Consider the following 17,373-nt stretch of genomic DNA (forward strand, 5'->3'; position numbering starts at 1 on the left):
TCAGTGATAAAGCCTTGACCTTCATGGACATAAAGTAAAAAAATCTCCATACATACAAATATATATTATACAAATATACTCCATACTCAAATTCTTAGTGCTACTATGTGTTATCATCCCAAAATAAATCAGTTGCATTAACTCTTCAGCTAAAACATTTTTTCAATGTTATTCTATTCTTAACATCATTTTATTACATTGAACTCACATCTACATTGAAAAACATTCAAGGAACTAAGTTTTTCAAACCAAAAACACTAACTCCTTATTTAAAGAAGGGAAATAAAAAAATTTCTTGTCACACAATTACCTGAAGAGTTCTTTTGCTTCAAGGAACTGAAGCTGTGCAAACTGTATAAAACCTGCTTGCTGCAGGATTCGTTTGTACATTACCTATAAAAAAGAAGGAGGGGGAAAAAAGGTTTATTATATTTGTATTTATGTAGTGTTAGTTACTACTGCAATAGCTACCTGCCAAAAAACACCAAACAAACCATCTTCAGCCACATCTGACAAGTCACAAGCAAAATAAACCTTGATCCTCTACATTTTAAATTATCTACCTGAATATATAGAATCTGCTGTCCTGACTCAGTTGTGTTCACACAAACGTGTGTGAACACAACACTGCTCATGAGTACTTACTAAAAGCAAAGTCAACAAACAGCAAGTTTAAGTTTTCTTGTTCAAACAATGACTTATCTAACATCACACTGACTTGCCTCAAGTTTTTTGAGGTGATTGAAAACATAAAAGCCAATAGTTATCTTTGAAGTTTCCCACAATTCAGTAAGTGCAAAAAATAAAGATGGTCCCACTTGACCACATACAGCCACTTCTTTCCTGTCTCATCTCTCTGGTGCAAAACTGCAGGCAATTCTTACATGTTCATCCCCAGCTGATGGCCATATTTTTGACTTTCTGCCAGTTTTGCTACTTTGATTTTTTTTAATAAAAAATTCTTCCAAAACAGCTCAGCCTATCCAATATGCAGAACATTATGCAATGTACCATAAAAATATGGTTAAAGACCAAGTAAACCATAATATGGAAAGTTATTTGTTATTAAACTTTACTGTTAAGGTCACACCTAGACAAAAGAATGTTTAAATGAAGGTCAGTAGAAAGAGAACATGAAAACTACTTTAAATGATAGGTAGTTATTAAATCTGATGGGTCAACAACTACCAATTACAAGATTAAATGAAATCCTTGTGCTCAGAATATTTCCAACAGCAAAAGAGAAGTACTAAAAGCAAGGAACCTAAACTGTGCTCTGCAGAGCACTCCCCTTCACAACAACACTGGTACTTTGGCAAATACACCCAGCTACCTTCTCATGTCTTCAGTTTTTCCCTTCAATTTACTCACAAATACACAGCTTTCTAATGTTTGTACATGTACACTGTACATGAAGGCTGGTACTAATACAAGGCTTAAAAAAACCATTTTCAATAAAACTGCCCAGAGAAACTACAATACAATAGGAACATATTCCAGGAAGGAATTGCTGAAGAGCACCAGGCCTCAAGTACAGTGGACTGATACTCTGATGATTTTTCAACTTGATTAAAGGTTATGGATTTACCAATAGAAAAGCTTGGCTTCACTCCACTAAGTCTGTGCATGCTTTACTAATGGTTTGCCTAATGGAAATACATAATCTCTGTTCTTAGCAAGTCTCTAAAATCTTTGTAAGATTGTGGGCCTTTTCTTGCCTCCCCAATGTATAGGAGAAAAGGGGAAACAGAGAGTAATGTTATCAGGCACAGTTTTCCAGACAAATACAACAATATAAAATTAAACAAATACTTAATGACATCTTTATATTAACTAATGCTTTACACTCAATGTAATGATTAAAATAGAGTTAACTAAAGTTAAAAGAGAATTTAATTAGCTACAAAGTAAAACTTCTTTAGGGGATTGACTCATAAAATATCCAGAATATTTTGGATTTCTGACAGTGTTATTACACCAATACACAGTAATCTGTGAACCAATGAATACCTACCTGGTCACCTTCCTAATGACACTGCTGAAGGATTAAATTCTGCAAATATTTGCATCTCATGGCAGCAGAAAAATGTTAAAATCCAGCCTGACTTTCCAGGGAAAGACTTCTCACTCCACTGACCAGTATCAAAAGTAGAAAGGCTGGCATTTTTCCCCCCACAAACCTATTTTCAATTTTTGCAATAGAGTGATCACTAAAATTTACATATTTAGTTGATTATGATTTTGTAATAAAGTTTGAGTAAATTTCACTGAAAGCACCGCTTGAATTGCAGAGTTTAATCTGTACAGCACCTTTTTGACAAAAAATGGAAGAGAGTTCATTGATAATCTAACTATAGGCTGAAGGAACCAGTTTTAAATTTGAACTGATGAAGTTCACTTTCACTTAAATGTTGAAATATCTTCAATTCTCCCTTAAAGACATGCAACAAAAAATTGTAGAATATCTACAGACAGACACTTTCTGAACTTATTTAAGATGCAATGATTAGATAGGCAGTACCCAGGTAGATTTTTAGCTGACAATATAAACACTAGATGTTAAGATGTCCTAGGGTAAAGATTATGGAGGAAAACAGAGCAGATTATGGAAAATCCAATATTCCTTTCTCCCAGATTTTTAAAAATAGGCTAGACCCTACATGTCAAACACACAGAGTTAAACTCTGTTTATGACAGAAAAAACTTCAGTTCTTCCAGATCATTTTGTCAGATCTGGAACAGGCTCTTTTTAAAAAGGTACTAAGCTACACCCAGTCAAAATTCAACACACTGTTTAGTCCTTTATAATTTCTGAAGAACCCCTATAGGACTTGCAATTCTTTAGGGAAATTCTGCACTGTTGACTAAATTCACATAAAAAACAGTAGCTACAAAAACACGATATGAGTTCTGTATTAACTAACATCTGGAAAAGCAATAGGAAAAAGACATGACTGCTGAAGCTGTGATTGCTGTAGTGAAGTCTTAATTCTCTCAATTGTTAAAAAAATCCTTTCTAAAATGGTCAAAATTACCAATTACAATTACTACATTGTCCAAAGGAATTTTTCTAGAAAGCCACTTTGTCTTTTGGTCAGATTTGGGTGTAGTTAATATGTTTTTAAAACAAAAAAGATTTGGGTGGAGTTAATATGTTTTTAAAACTAAAAAGAATTAGGAAGAAAAAAAAAGAGAGAGATACCTATGCAAGATGTGTGTCAATCTAACCAAGGTCTTCACTACCATCAACCATGAATTCTGCAAACGTCAGCTGTCCTGAAAAATTAATAAGTAGTATTCAGTTATTTCATGGTAGCATGGTAGAAAGGCCTTTGTATTCTATCAAAAATTATATCCAGCAGAGATATCCATCTCCTTGGAGCATCTTTGCTTAGCATTTTTTACCTAGCAGGAATTCTTGATGCTCAAAAACAAAGAAATTTTCATCTGTTACAGCAGAGCTAAATTTGCAGTCTGAGGGAACTACAAGTCAAATAACAGGCTAGAGCTTCTAAGAAGATCTGCTACTTTTCAATAACTAAATATTGACTGTACAAATCATTCTGAGAGTACAGGACTTCATTGCTGCTATTCCACCTTCATTCTGCATTACCAGCATATATAGATATATGTTTATGCTGTTATACAGAGGGAGAGCATACCCATGTATGCATGCAGTGACAAAATACTGAACTGCAGGGAAAAACTCCCATGTCCTCAAGATCTGCCCTGCAGTGCCCTGGGTTCAAGGGACACATAAGATGGCATCAGCCATTGAAAACTGCATCATGTGACAAAGAGAACACTGTACTTCATGAACCACACAATAATAATCACTATCATGTATGGATAGATTATAGTGGCTGGATCAAGTGCCTTAATGCCAACCCTAGGCACTCCAATCCTACTGCTTGTACAAAATGGCAAAAGAAGGCCTTGGAAGTGTCAGCTACTCAGGATTCAGTAATGCCTGCAAACAGATACCAGAAGATACCTACTACAAAATATCAATTTTCTAATAGATATTATAGCTATCTTAGAATAGCTCTCAAAAAGGAGTTAGAAATGAGTGCTGTGTGGTCAGTAAAAATATGTCAAAAAAATGTTGCAAAAACATATGTAAGGTGTGCAATTTGGTTGAGGTCCATCAGACTTCTGTTACACAAGACTACATCAAAGAAAGACTGATGTGCCTGTAACAAACCTGTAATGACAGTATCAGGTATCAGAGTCCCCTTGGAAAGCAAACTCAATATGTTGCATTTCCAGCTACAGACAAGCTCTGAAAAACTGTCTGTTTTTTTTTTATTGAGTAATGTCTCAATAACTAGGCCAAACTGAGTCATTTTAGTAGGAGTCAGTGGGAAACTCCATCAATTCAAGAATTTGATAATTGATTAATATAAATTTGCAAATACACCCCAGAAACAGAACAGCTGTTTTGCTTGCAAGAACTATGTTTTCTGTTTTTCAGTTGTAGCACTGATTTAAAATAAGCGAATACCCTTAAAAGCACACTAAATTAGAAAGAACTTGCAATATTCTAGGAAACTAATTTCAGGAAGACCAATCCTGCATGCTTAAGATACTTGTGAAAAGAAAGTAACATATTCAAAGGCTGAAAAATCCTTAATGCAAGAAAACTTAGGAGGAATGAGAGTCTATATAATGTATTTTAGATAATGAATTGCAGTTCATCCAGTGGCAAAACACAGAAAGTCATTCCCACACTAAAACTACACGAACTGTAAAGAAATAATTGGAAAATCATAGGTCATCACACATAGAAGACATTGATTAGATTGTGCATCCTGCCCTCACAGCAAGATTTTTGTTTGCTTCTTTAAATAGATTGGAAGGGAAAAGTAGGAAATGAAGATGCAAAGCAAAACATGCTGGAAACTGAACTCTGTAGCTGCCTAAATACTTTTAAGCTTCAAGTACTTTCAGGTAGTTGGACCTTCACAAAAGGATGGGAACATTTTTCTCAATGAGCTTTTTAGTTCCAGCAGTCTCCCAGTTACTCATTTAAGAGAGGAGTTAAGGATCAAAATGAAAGCTGATACAAGTTTCATTTAATGATTGCCTTTTGGGCCTTGACTGAAACTAAAATGAAAAGGAATTAGAAGCTTCTTCAAATTTAAAAAACAAAAAAGATCCTGACAGCCAGAATAGTTTTGAACCATTGCAATCCTGTATCTTCCAGAGTCATATACACCTTTCTAAACAAACCAAAAGTAACACAACTGTTTTAAAGGCAACAAAATGCTCCAAAGTATATTAAAAAAGGAAAACCACAGATGTTATACAGGTTACAGATCAATTTTGCTTTTACAATAGGAAAGAAACTAAGTCAAATATTCATTCACCTACTCCATGAGATGTCAAGCTGCTTTTTACAAGTCTCTAAATAGAAGAAAATAATAGTAGAATATGTATGGCAATATAAATCAGGGGTAGAAGGGAATGAGTACAAATCTTTAATCAACACTGCAATCAAACAGTTTAAGACAAAAACCTTTTAATCTGAGTTACACAGCAGTACAGGCACTATTTGTAAGAGCCTGGAAGTAAGATGCATTTGCTTAAGATTTCCCATCACCTAACTTTAAAGTTTAGTGCTACTGTGGAGTTTAGGATATGGTGAAAATCTTCAATAAAAAAAGTAAAATTTCAAAATATTTATTTGAACTAAAAAATACATTTTTAATCAGCAATAGCAAATAATAACTGAATCTAGTACCAAAGAAGCATTCATTGGATTTTCTGCCACTAGATTTCTGGTTTTGCTTTGTTTTCAATTCTCTCAAGTTACACAGTTGAAAAAAATCAACAAAATCTCAGAAGAACAACAGCATTCAACCCTGCCAGAGTCACAGCTTCTACAAGTACAAACAATTTAGCAGAATACTTATTTCCTCAGGCTGAAATCATAAAAGGTATTACAACTTCTCTACAACGTAAATTCCTTTGTACATTCTCCAACCACTTGACCAATGGAATACAAGACCCCACTGTGAAATTTCTGTTTTCATGAAAATTAAAGGAAAGACAAACCTGAAATTTCTCTTTTGGAATATTCCTTCGAGCTCCTTTTGCTAGAACAAGGGCTTCTTCCACTCTTTGGCTAGCTAAAAGATCCTGAATCTGTTTTTCCAAAGGTAGTGGCACCAAGATGTACACACCCTTGTTAGTAGCAACAATCACCTTTCCTGGACAGAACAAACAGATATATTCAATTTACAGCCTCTACAGGAAAAAGCAATTTCAGAAATAAGCTTTAAAATACACAGTTTAAGATGTAAGAACTTAAACAGGGTTAAAGTCCCAAAAGTGACCTTTTCTGCTACCACATTTACTCGATAGTATGGTTCACCAATGAATTCTACCTCAGAATTAGAGAGATATTGGTAAATTTATTTAGTTACAGCAGATATTGTTCCACTCAAAGTAAGAGAAATTGGCTAGAGTCACTCATGATGAACTAAGCTGCTAAGGCCACTGAAATTATTGTCCAGATTCCAGAGAGTAGGAACTTTTAACTGACAGGTATTTCCCCAGGCTTATATTTGAAAATTTTAAGCCATACATCAAATCTAGCAAGAAATATACAGTTCACAGTGCTAGAGTTTGTAGATTTTCTAGAAGAAAAAATTAGTAGCATAGTATATTCCACACTTAAGAGTTCTCAATTGAAGAACAGATCAATAGAAAATTTTGCATTTTTTCAGTTACCAATTCTACATGAAAGACCTAATTTAAAACCTCTTACACAGATATTTTAAAAATTATTTTTCTTTTGTATTCCTTTCTAATATGTAAGAATTTTGTCAGGATAATCAATGGAGAAATACCTGTAGATCACAATTACTGAGTTGTAGCATTAAATTAACATTGCTCCTTTGAAAGAAATAACCAAGTTACAAGAAAAAGCTCTAACTCCATAGACTCCTACCCAATTAAGTTGACAATAAAAGCATATTTAATGAGCATACATTTTATTAGAAGGGTGGAATTTTGAATTACTGAAGTCTGCAAAGAATCTAATGAGGAAAGCACTTGCAACAAAAGTTTCAACAGTCAACACACTTCTTATATACTTTGTTTAAAAAACAAACCGAAGTGACTTCAGTGGTTGTTCCAGAATTATTGATGCAACAAAGTGTCTTTTTTAATACCTTCAAAGTCCTGTAGAATGTGACCTTCTTTAAAGGGCAGGGTTTGCTTTTGCTGCTGGTCCAGCATGCTGTGCACCGTAATGAACTCATCATCGAGAGCAACCACGTAGGGAAAGCACAAAGCTGCCCCAATCACGTTCTCTGACCAGTGCACCGGGGCGCGCTGTGAAATCCCATCTACAGTAGCAAACATGCCTAAAAAAGGGAAAAACAAAGCCTGAGGCTCATGCTAGTTGAGGATTGAAGACTGTTGTCTTCCCAACACAAAGCAGGGTTCCAAGGTACAGCCATGGAAAGTCTCAGAGCAGGTGCAGTATCAAGGCAGCATGATGACAACATATCACACCTCCCTGACAGAGATGTTGGTTAATTCAGTTCAATTTTTTTTTTTCATTCTTCTTCAGCACAGGAAGAGACAATGTCAAAAACAGATAAGAGATGAATACTGAAACAAACTAGCAAGAATTATTCAAGTTTACTAAGTTTAAGAGCTTTCTTAAAGGAATTATGTCATGCAGTTTAAATTCATACCAGAACAGTAACACTTGTTGAGACCCAGCTTTCAAAGAATCTTGCCTTAGCAGGAGCTGCAGACTTGCACCACCTGACCTATCTGGCAATGCAGATGTGCTTGTTCTTGTAGTGTCCAATGACTACAGAGCATTTTAGTGGACACAATTGTTTACTTACACTTTTTCACTTTTGCTACAGCCAACCTTCTCAGAGAACAAGGGCCCAGCTCCTTGGGGTGAGTCACTTCCTGTGAAGTATCTGCATTTTCAATCATTTGAAAAAATGCAGAGGCTGTTTATAAAGCAGCACAAAGTAAGGACTTTCTGTTATTACAGTGATAACTCCTATGCTGTCTTCAGAATAATCAGATTAAAGCTTCAGTGAAATTGCAGGGTGCTTTTTCACGATGAAAAAACTTTGCCTCATGCCTATTCTGTCCTCCATTCTTCTCCAAGCTTAATAAACTTTTAAATTTTAAATTGCTTTAGAACCACATGCCACTGGTTCTATTCATATAGCTATTTCCCAATTCTGAGACATCAATTGAAGAGAAATTTCAGTCAAAATTTTCAGGCCCAGTTCCATAAATATTTACCAGCACAGTATAAACTTCTGTTCTAAATATGAATTCATATCCCTTAAACCAAGAATTCTCAGGCCATTAAAAAGACATGCCCATGAAAATTGATCTTTGGCAGCAGTGAGCCATTTGACAGCTGGCAGAATAAGTCTGAGCTCTAAAGAACAGAAGAGATTAAAAGATTATGTTATTCAATTTACAAAATCTCTTCCAAACAGAGGATAATGAGGCAAGGCGAGCTGGGTACAAGGACCTTCACGGAATGAATGAAAAAAAAAAGTAAAACAGAGAAAACAAAACAGAAGAATGTAAACTTTTACAGAACTACATTATAGAGACTAAGCTTTTGGATCCCTTACAGTGGCTTTCAAATGATCAGCCATTTCCCCTTGACTAAGGGTTCTTTTTCACTACAATGATCAGCTTTTCAACCAGAGCACCTTACAGAAAATTTCTAAGTTGCAACATATAATTCTTAATTTACTCTACAGATCTTGATATTCTTATGACTCAGCAGTAAAATTTTATGTCAGGCAAAATGTACTGTCCAGTTTTAAAGGCTTTCAGTTGTTATTCCATGATATAATCCCACTTCCAAACATGGGAGAAAACCTGTACTAAATACATGCTAACCAGTTGTAAACTTAAGGCTTATACATTTGAAAGACTAATTCTTAGGCTTTTCTATTTCTGTGATGTTCAAACACAAATAATTATAAAACCCATATTTTTTTTAAATAAAAAATATCTTTTTTAGGTAATTTTAAAAATCTTTTATGGAAGTGAAAAGGCATGCATTCCATCCAATGTCTCTCTACATCCCTCTGCCTTCAATAGCTAGAGCTTCTGAGGCAGAATGATGCATTTTCTGTCTTCATCCAGCTCTCACGTAAGGATAACAATAAACATAACTACAACCAGGAACCACAGTCTTCATAGTACAGGAATGCATCTGATGAAACCAGACGAGGCTGGGAATCAATTCCATATTAAAACTGCATAGGCTACCCACAGATTACAAGAGTTACCTGAAACAAAGCTACAGTTTTCAGCACCAAGAGTAACAGAAATATTTTGTATCATCAGCAAACTGTTGAAGGTGCGCCCATTCCTACCAGCCATGTTGTTAAAATGATGTTAGTACTGACCTCACATTGGCCCCCTGGGGTACAGGACCAGAGGCTGGCCCCCACCTGCCCTCTGCACTGCTGACAATAAATCTTTCAGCTGAGCTTTCAATCCACCTCAGCTGTTTCTCCAGCTCATTCTTCATCTCTTTGTCTGCAAAGGATGTCATGGCAGAGAGCGTCAAAGCCTCTCTGAACTTCACAGGATCACAGCTCCCCTCATTCGCCAAGCCGGCCTCTAATCACAGAAGACAGTCTGGCCAGGTAATTTTCCCTTTTTAAATCCACATGGATTACTTCAAATCACATTCTTGCTCTTTGTATATTTGGAAACAGCCTCCAGGATTTTCTCAGATCCCCTTCCCGAGGGATCAGGGTAGGGCTGGCTGCACTTCCCTGCTTCCTTTCTCTTGATCACCTAAGGCAGCAGTGAAAACATCTGTTTTCTTCCAGTTCTGAGGAACATCCTCTGATCATCATGATCTTTCAAAGATAAAAAATTGGCCTCAAAATGACATTGACCATCACCCTCAAGCATTCATGAGAACATCCCATCAGGTCCCATGGATTTGACTGTCCATAACCTGATCCTCCTCTGCTGAGAACAAATTTTCCCACTGTTCCTTAGGGCTGATGATTCCTGAAAGAAGGTCATACCAGTAGACTGACATAAAGAAGGCATTAAGCTCCTCAGTGTTTTCCATGCCCTTTAGATTCAGGTGCTCCACCCCATTTAACAGTGGGCTTCCACTAGCCTTCCTGGGCTGCTGATATGCTTGTAGAAGCTCTTTTTGTTGCCCTTCATGGTGTTCAGCACAGTCAATGCCAGATGGACATTAGCCTCTGCCCTGATTTTGGATAGAGTTAATTTTCTTAGCAGCTGGTGTTTTGGACTGAGTAGAACAATGCTGATAACACACTGATGTTCAACAGAGCACACCCCTTCATCATCTCCTTGGTCACTATCAGTGCACTCTGGAAAACTCCTGGCCTCCTTGTCTGCTGCTGTGCTGCCCCTTTAGAAGGTTAACTCCCATTTCAGCTGTTAAAACACAGCTGTGCTGATTTCCCAGAAAAAGTTAGAGAGCTTCCACTACCACAATGTTCTGTAAAGACTTCTTCCTCTGCATATGCCTGAAACAAAACTTCTTCAGCTCTGTTTGCTGCTTATGAAGTCTCTCATCACACCACCTTGCACTGATTTGTTTGCCAACACAGCCTAACCTAAATCCAACTCACCGTGTTGCTCAGTCAAGATGATAAAAACACTTTTGCCTCACTTGACCAGGTGGATCCCATCTCTTCCTTAAATAGGGATCCATAGTCCTAAAAGACAAAACTCATCACCACAAACTGTACAATCCATTAGTGGTCTACACAATCCATGTACTCCTCCCCAAGATGTTTCCTTAGCGGCAGGGTTGATGAGAAAACTCCCATCTCCAATATAAGGGAGTTTCCCACTATTATTTGCTAATTCCTCCTGGTGCTACTGCATTGTACAGGCTTAGATGACTTGTTGGACAGAACTTCCTGCTTTTCATCTGCTACTGTAAGCACTGAGTGTATTATATGGATGTAGATCAGCAAGCAGAGAAGGAGAGCTCTTCCCATTATCAGAAGTCATGAGTTTCCTGCGTCAGCCATCACAGAACAGCAGAGACCCAGCCAGTCCTTCCCCTCTGTACAGCTGGAGGTTCAAGCCTCAAGCCTGTGTCCTGGAGAAGATTCAATTTCCTTTCTGCCATCTCTGGTGCCATGTACTCAGCTGACCTCCCACTGCATCTCATTCACTTGGCAACAGAAATCCTCAGCCAAGCACACATAGAGGCAAGGCCAATATTTTTCCCTGGTGCAGTCTCAGCATGAGGCAGGAGACACTCTGCTCAGCTCAGGGTGTGAGGAGCTGCACCCTCCACTGCGAGCTCAGCCTGAGTCACCACCTCAGACCTTCTGGGCAGTTGCTCCAGCTGGTGCTGGGAAGCATACCCTGTGCCAATATCAAGAAGTGTCCACTGTAATTTTAAACACTTAAAGCCTCTGTACAATAGGAAATCTGATAAAAACATGCAACAAGAGTTCCACAAACTAGAAAACTGAATTTTGGTAAGCAGTTTCATACATATCACAAAGGACTGATTTTCAACAGTAAATTAACTAATTACTGGACAGAAAGAAGAAGCACCAAAAATGAAGTTCTTCCCACTTTTGAAAGAAAGAGCTAAATACTAACTGCAAGTAAAGACAACAAAGTGCCAAACGGCTAAGGATCTGCTATGAACAATTCTAACAACCATTTTAAAATCCAGTGTACAGATAAAGAAAAAGGTTACATACACAATAAACTCAGAGATGTTCTACATTGATTATCATTTTAAGCACTTGCTTTTTGCTAATCTAAATTCCAGTCTTAACTCCAAAGAAAATTAATACAAATAAGTGTCACTTCAAACACTCTAAAGCAAATACATTAAGGCAGGATATCTCCATCTCTGTAAAAGAGGTTGAACTTAGCACAGATGCTCTACCAAGTGCCAAACCAGCACGCCATGATCAATGAGACATATGAAAGCAAACAAAATTGGAGCTGAAGATTTACATCAAGCCTTTGCAAGTCCATGCATTCCACAGCAGAGGCCCACCTGAGATACCAAGATACACAATGCTTATCTACTAAAAAGGTGCCCAACCATCTTCATAACTTCAAAGAGACAAGTGTTAAACACACTAGGAATTGTACCAAGGAGGAACAGCAAGATGGATAATACTTAGTCAAAACATCACTGGGGAGGGAATAGAGAACAGGAGATAAAAAAAAAAAAAGGTGAATTAAGCAAGGAAAAACTATGCAGTTGATAGCAAATACTCTAAAAGGTCTCTGAGGCAGTTCAAGAAAGACTTTGCCCACATCATGAGGAAAAGAGTGGTTTATAGCATGTGGTTTACAGCAGCACAAGTGCACTTGCTTAACATCTCCCATACCTGACATTCTACTTACACAAGGATGTTGTACTTTATAAGTCATCTTCTGTTCATGCATCTTTCTTACAGTACAGTAGACAAAAGCAAGTCACACTAAATAAAATTCTGATTCTTAACTAAATACAATTATGCTTTTCAAATTATATTCTTAAAGACAAAAAAAAAGATAAATTACTTGAACAGAATCTGTTTTGACATGCCTAAATAATTTTAAAAATTAAAGAAATAATGGAATCTTCTCAGAAAATCAGCTAATTGACAAATTTTAACTTCCCTAGCACTACTAAAACAGTTAATGTCCAAAACTGCAGATCCATATTTAAAAGAACTAAGAGCTTTAATAGCAAGTGGGCAGCCAAAATGACTTAGAAAAGCACTGTATCTGAAAAAAAAACCCAAGTTCATCTTGGAACATCTTTAATTAACATAAATTCAAATTCTACTGAGTCTACTTCTTTAGAGAAAAGCTGGTGAGTTGATGTACATCTTGCATTCTGGTCACAAAGCAAAACTTCAATACAAGCAATGATTTTCTTTGGAATTTATATTGCACACTTGATTTTCTTTGGAATGTATATTAAAAAACCAAACCCCAAATTAAGAACCTAAATAGCTGTGAACTTTGTGCCAGGCTATTCCTAATGTTTCAGGGAAAATACATAAACAGTGTCTCCTGAAAGGAGAGTCATATGGCAAACAGCATGACAGCATTCTGCCTGTGGTATGTCAGCTCTGGGATATTGCAGCTTTTCCAAAAAAAGCTCAAGATTACTGACTTCACAGCATATTGCCCATTTAGATAGATTACAGTAGTCCTTACAGTCAGCTCTTAGATAAGAGCATGATTTCACATGATTTAACTTTGGTTTTGCAATACTTAAACTATCATTTTCTGCTAACACAGAGCTGAAAAATACTACTAAAAATATAAAGCAAATGAGAGCATAAAAACTGGGTAGTATCTGATAACACCTACAGTTAGGAGAGTGTTTACTATTATAGGAGGTAGGATGCAACTTACTTCCACTAAAGGTTCTTACTAATACTGTAGCACGACATACCTTCTTGTGAATGTATTAAAATCTATAAAATGGACTTCATAAGAGCTCTTCTGAATAGCAACTGAGGAAAAAATTAATTCATCTACACTAACTGAACAATTTTGTAGCAACATTCACAAACCCACCAACCCTCAACAAACCCTCTAGTCACTACAGACTTTCTATCAATCTCTGAAACTTCACTTGGTACTCAACAATTTGTTTTTGCTAGGGACTGCAAGGTACAATGAAATGAAGCTTTGATTAAAATAAAACACATAATGAAAATAAAAATAATAATAAAATTTTGTGCATTAATAAAAAACCACTTAGAGTGGTTTTTTACAGTTATAATATTATTCTACAGTTATAATAGTACTAAGTATCAAAAATTTACCATCTCCCTTTTATCTCAGTGTTCCAATATAGACCTGTGAAGGAAATCATCATTATTATGCATAACACTTGATTTCTAAAGCTTTGCTTCAGAAATTCAGAGAAATAAAGAGAAGTTATAAAAATTGCAAAAAATTAAAATCCTTAGTCTCACCTAGGCCTCCAGGGCCAGCCAACAGAAACTCTTGTCTGCCTATTCTTTTCACAATTGGCCGTTTCTCATCACTGCAATAAGGAAATAGGTCCTGGGAGACGCCAGTATTGTAATTCAAAATTATATACTGTGTAGTAAGGGCAAGGCATAAGTAGTAACCATCTACAGCCACAGCACAGGGTTGCTCTGGAGTAAACACTTCCTTCACTATCTGGACTCTGTCTTCAAACACCATGAACATTTGAATGGTCCGGCGCTTGACCGAGATAATGCAAACTTCAACGCAGAAAGGATCCCCACTCACAGGGTTTTCATTCAGGGTGAATGTCACAGCTCCTTTGATCCTAGCACCAGTGGGGACAGGTTCCAAGCTGATCATGTTCACTAGTGTTATCGTGTTGTCACAGAGCACAAGCAGTCTTGTGAGGGCAGAGGCTGCTTTCAACTCGCTCACAGGCTTCTTCAAACCCAGGTATTTGTGTAGTTGCTTGGTGGCAGCAAAAGTTATTTTTCCAGCTGTGGATACCTTTTCATCCAACAGGAAGTGATAGATAAAGCAGTCATTGGTTCCAATATAGAGGTTCTTCCCACAACACTCAATGCACTCGATGTTGATGTAGTTTTTGTCTCCCATTAACATCTCCCGCTCAACAGCAGAAACGAGCTTGAAAGCTTTAACGCTCATTGTGTCTTCTGGGTGATCTAATTAAAGAGAAAAAAACACTACTGTTTACCTCTGCATGTAGAATCAGATATCAGAGAAAGCAATTTCACATCCACTTATACAAAAACTTAACTACTGCATTTTTAATAGTCTATACTCTACTTCTAACCCAACTACAGAAGCCAGAGCAAGCACATTAATAACAGAAATTAATCAAATTGTATGCTTCTACTTCTAACCTGTTCTGAAACAGATTCACAACAGCACCCAGATATTCTGAAGTGATGCTTTCTCCACAAGTAACCAGCATGTTATTGGCTCTCTCAGACACTGGCACTACAGGAGGTTATTGCCAGTACTTAGTTACTAATAAACCTGTCATGCACAGGTTTCTACCACCTGTACATGAAAACAGACAAGCTTCAGGTCTTAGATTTCCTGAGAGGCTGCAAGGCCTCTTAGGAAATTTAGTGCTACTATTTAACATGTCATATTGCTTCACACTCCACTGTAGGCCTATTAATACACAGCCCCTTCACAAAATATCACATTTTAACACATATTTTACATTCCTTAGTCTCCAGCAATCAGAAATACATACTTTCCAAGCCAGTTCAAGAATAACTTACACAAGGTATCATACAACTCATAATAAAAGTTGTTGGTTTGGGTCATTCATTAAGCTCAAGAAGCAGCATCACAGAAATTCAGAGTGTTTCTGTTTTCCACCACCATAATAATTCCAAAAGCCGGTTTTTGAGTGCTAAACAGCACTTTTAATATTTATTCTACAAACTATACCTACCCCTCTCCAATCAAGCACTGTCAAGGGACAGAAGCAATTTATGAAGCAGATAATACTGTTTTAAAAACAATCCATGCAATTTTATTATACTCCAGACTTGTGTTATTTTTGTAAGAAGCCAGCAGACAGCTGTGCTCAACACTCCAAAGAAGAGCAAATGAGAAACTGCTGGCCTTGTTTAATCTTTTTAATTTGTCATGACTGGTCTGTAATGCTCACTTAGCCAACGCAGGCACAACACTAAACATCTCAAACACACACAATCACTTCTGCTCCACATGTACAGTGGAGATGCAAAACATCAAATGAAATCTCTGTGGACCAACAGAGAAACCAACATCAACAAACTGGTCCTGTAAACCAAATTGAAACTAAACACAGACAAAACAAATTTAGTTTCCAGTTACTACATCTAACAAAACCCTTTGTTTTTGCAAGAGAACACTAAAAACTATGATCAAATTTTCTGTAACTGAGTTAGAAAAGATAAGGTACACAACTTGCAGGTAATCATGAAATAAAATTACATAAAACTAAGATTACATAAAATTACATAAAACTAGAAGCAAACCATACTCCCAAGATACAGTAGTAAGTGTTAGTGCCAAATACTTCATAGTTCATTTTTTGGGTTTTTATCAGAAGTTAAAAAGATTTTAGTTTGGGCTTCCATGACATTTTCAAGTTCTATCTTCAGCTGGAGTGCAAATTAGTGTTACGATCTTCAACAAAAAAACCAAACAACCAAACAAACCTAGGAAGCACTAGAGAAATAGCTGAGGGTAAAATGACAATGCAAGTCTGGCAACACAACCACCTTATTCTCCAACATGATCAAAAGAAACACAGAATTTTAAGTTAAAGAGGACTGTCCAAACGTTGACTGCCAAAACAACCCCGACAGTTCTTAAGAGCCTGTTTGTAGCCTGAAGTGATAAACTACTGTCTGCAGAGGTCAGGCAGCTTCCATACCTGAAGCTGCTAAGGACTCAGTATGCTCCTGCAGCCCAAAGTAAAAATGGGAATATGTGCCACTGAGAGAAATGCAGAATTCTACTCCTGACCAATATGTGTTAAAAAGTCAAAAAGAATTTCCCAAATCAAAGTTGATGCGAATTAAAAGTATGAAAGAAATCTTAACAGATACATCACTCTTGAACAGAAAGAACAAAAAATCCATAGTACTTCATAAGTCTGGTAAGAAAGAAATGAAAACATCTGTTCTAGAATAAAAAAAGATGTGAGAAAAAGCTTTTAGGAACAAACAGTGCCAACATGCATGACCTGGACATAACCTCTTTTTTAGCATTTCTTTTGTTCTCGTTAATGAAACCTTAGGGGCCAGTGAGCATTGTAAAGGAACAGGTTCTACAGAACATGCTGTTCCTTTGAAGTGCAAGAGGCCACCCCATAGTTACAGATAGTATTTCTTATACTACATTTAGATGTAAGAAGCCCGAAAAACAAGATAATGGGGATGTTTTCCTGTCAGAGAAAAATAAAGCAACAGTCAAGAAAATTATCAGTCTAGTAGGCACTGATTTTTAAGCGCAATAATCACCCCGCACGCACTCATTTCCTGCAAGAAGAGGGAAGCAGCTCTCCCCCGCTCCAGTTAAGCAATAACCTTGCATTACATTGCGCCCTCCCTGCCTCGGAGAGCAACACCCTGCCTCCCTCACCTGCGCTCGGCTCCCTCACAGCCCGCGCTCCTGCACCGTGCGCGGGCTCCGATTACCCTGTGGTACAACTCTTGGGAGCCGCGGAGCCCGGGAGGGCAGGGACGCGCCGCCCGTGCCCTCACACACCGCGGGCAGCCAGGCCCGCCGCCGGCCGGCCCCGGCGCGCCCGCCTCCCGCACCCGCACACGGGGCCTCTCCCGCCGCCCTCCCGCAGCACCTGCCGGCGCACAGCGGAGCCGGGCCCGCCGCTCC

At 37.5% G+C, this 17,373-nt stretch overlaps 1 protein-coding gene across 2 annotated transcripts in view; it reads right to left on the reverse strand.

Annotated features, from left to right (window-relative positions):
* TGFBRAP1 (transforming growth factor beta receptor associated protein 1) overlaps positions 1 to 17,326 on the reverse strand; it is a 39,457-nt gene extending 22,131 nt beyond the window's left edge. For both annotated transcript variants that reach the window (XM_058824770.1, XM_058824769.1), the window contains exons 1-5: positions 17,122 to 17,326; positions 13,971 to 14,672; positions 7,179 to 7,373; positions 6,058 to 6,212; positions 311 to 393 (exon numbers count right to left, since the gene is read on the reverse strand). In XM_058824770.1, coding sequence (XP_058680753.1) covers positions 311 to 393; positions 6,058 to 6,212; positions 7,179 to 7,373; positions 13,971 to 14,655 — 1,118 coding nt within the window. In that variant the 5' untranslated portion in view covers positions 14,656 to 14,672; positions 17,122 to 17,326. The remainder of the gene's footprint in view (positions 1 to 310; positions 394 to 6,057; positions 6,213 to 7,178; positions 7,374 to 13,970; positions 14,673 to 17,121) is intronic.
* Between the last annotated feature and the right edge of the window lie 47 nt (positions 17,327 to 17,373).

Source organism: Ammospiza caudacuta, chromosome 2, assembly GCF_027887145.1.
Source record: "Ammospiza caudacuta isolate bAmmCau1 chromosome 2, bAmmCau1.pri, whole genome shotgun sequence".
Classification (NCBI taxonomy): Eukaryota; Metazoa; Chordata; class Aves; order Passeriformes; family Passerellidae; genus Ammospiza; species Ammospiza caudacuta.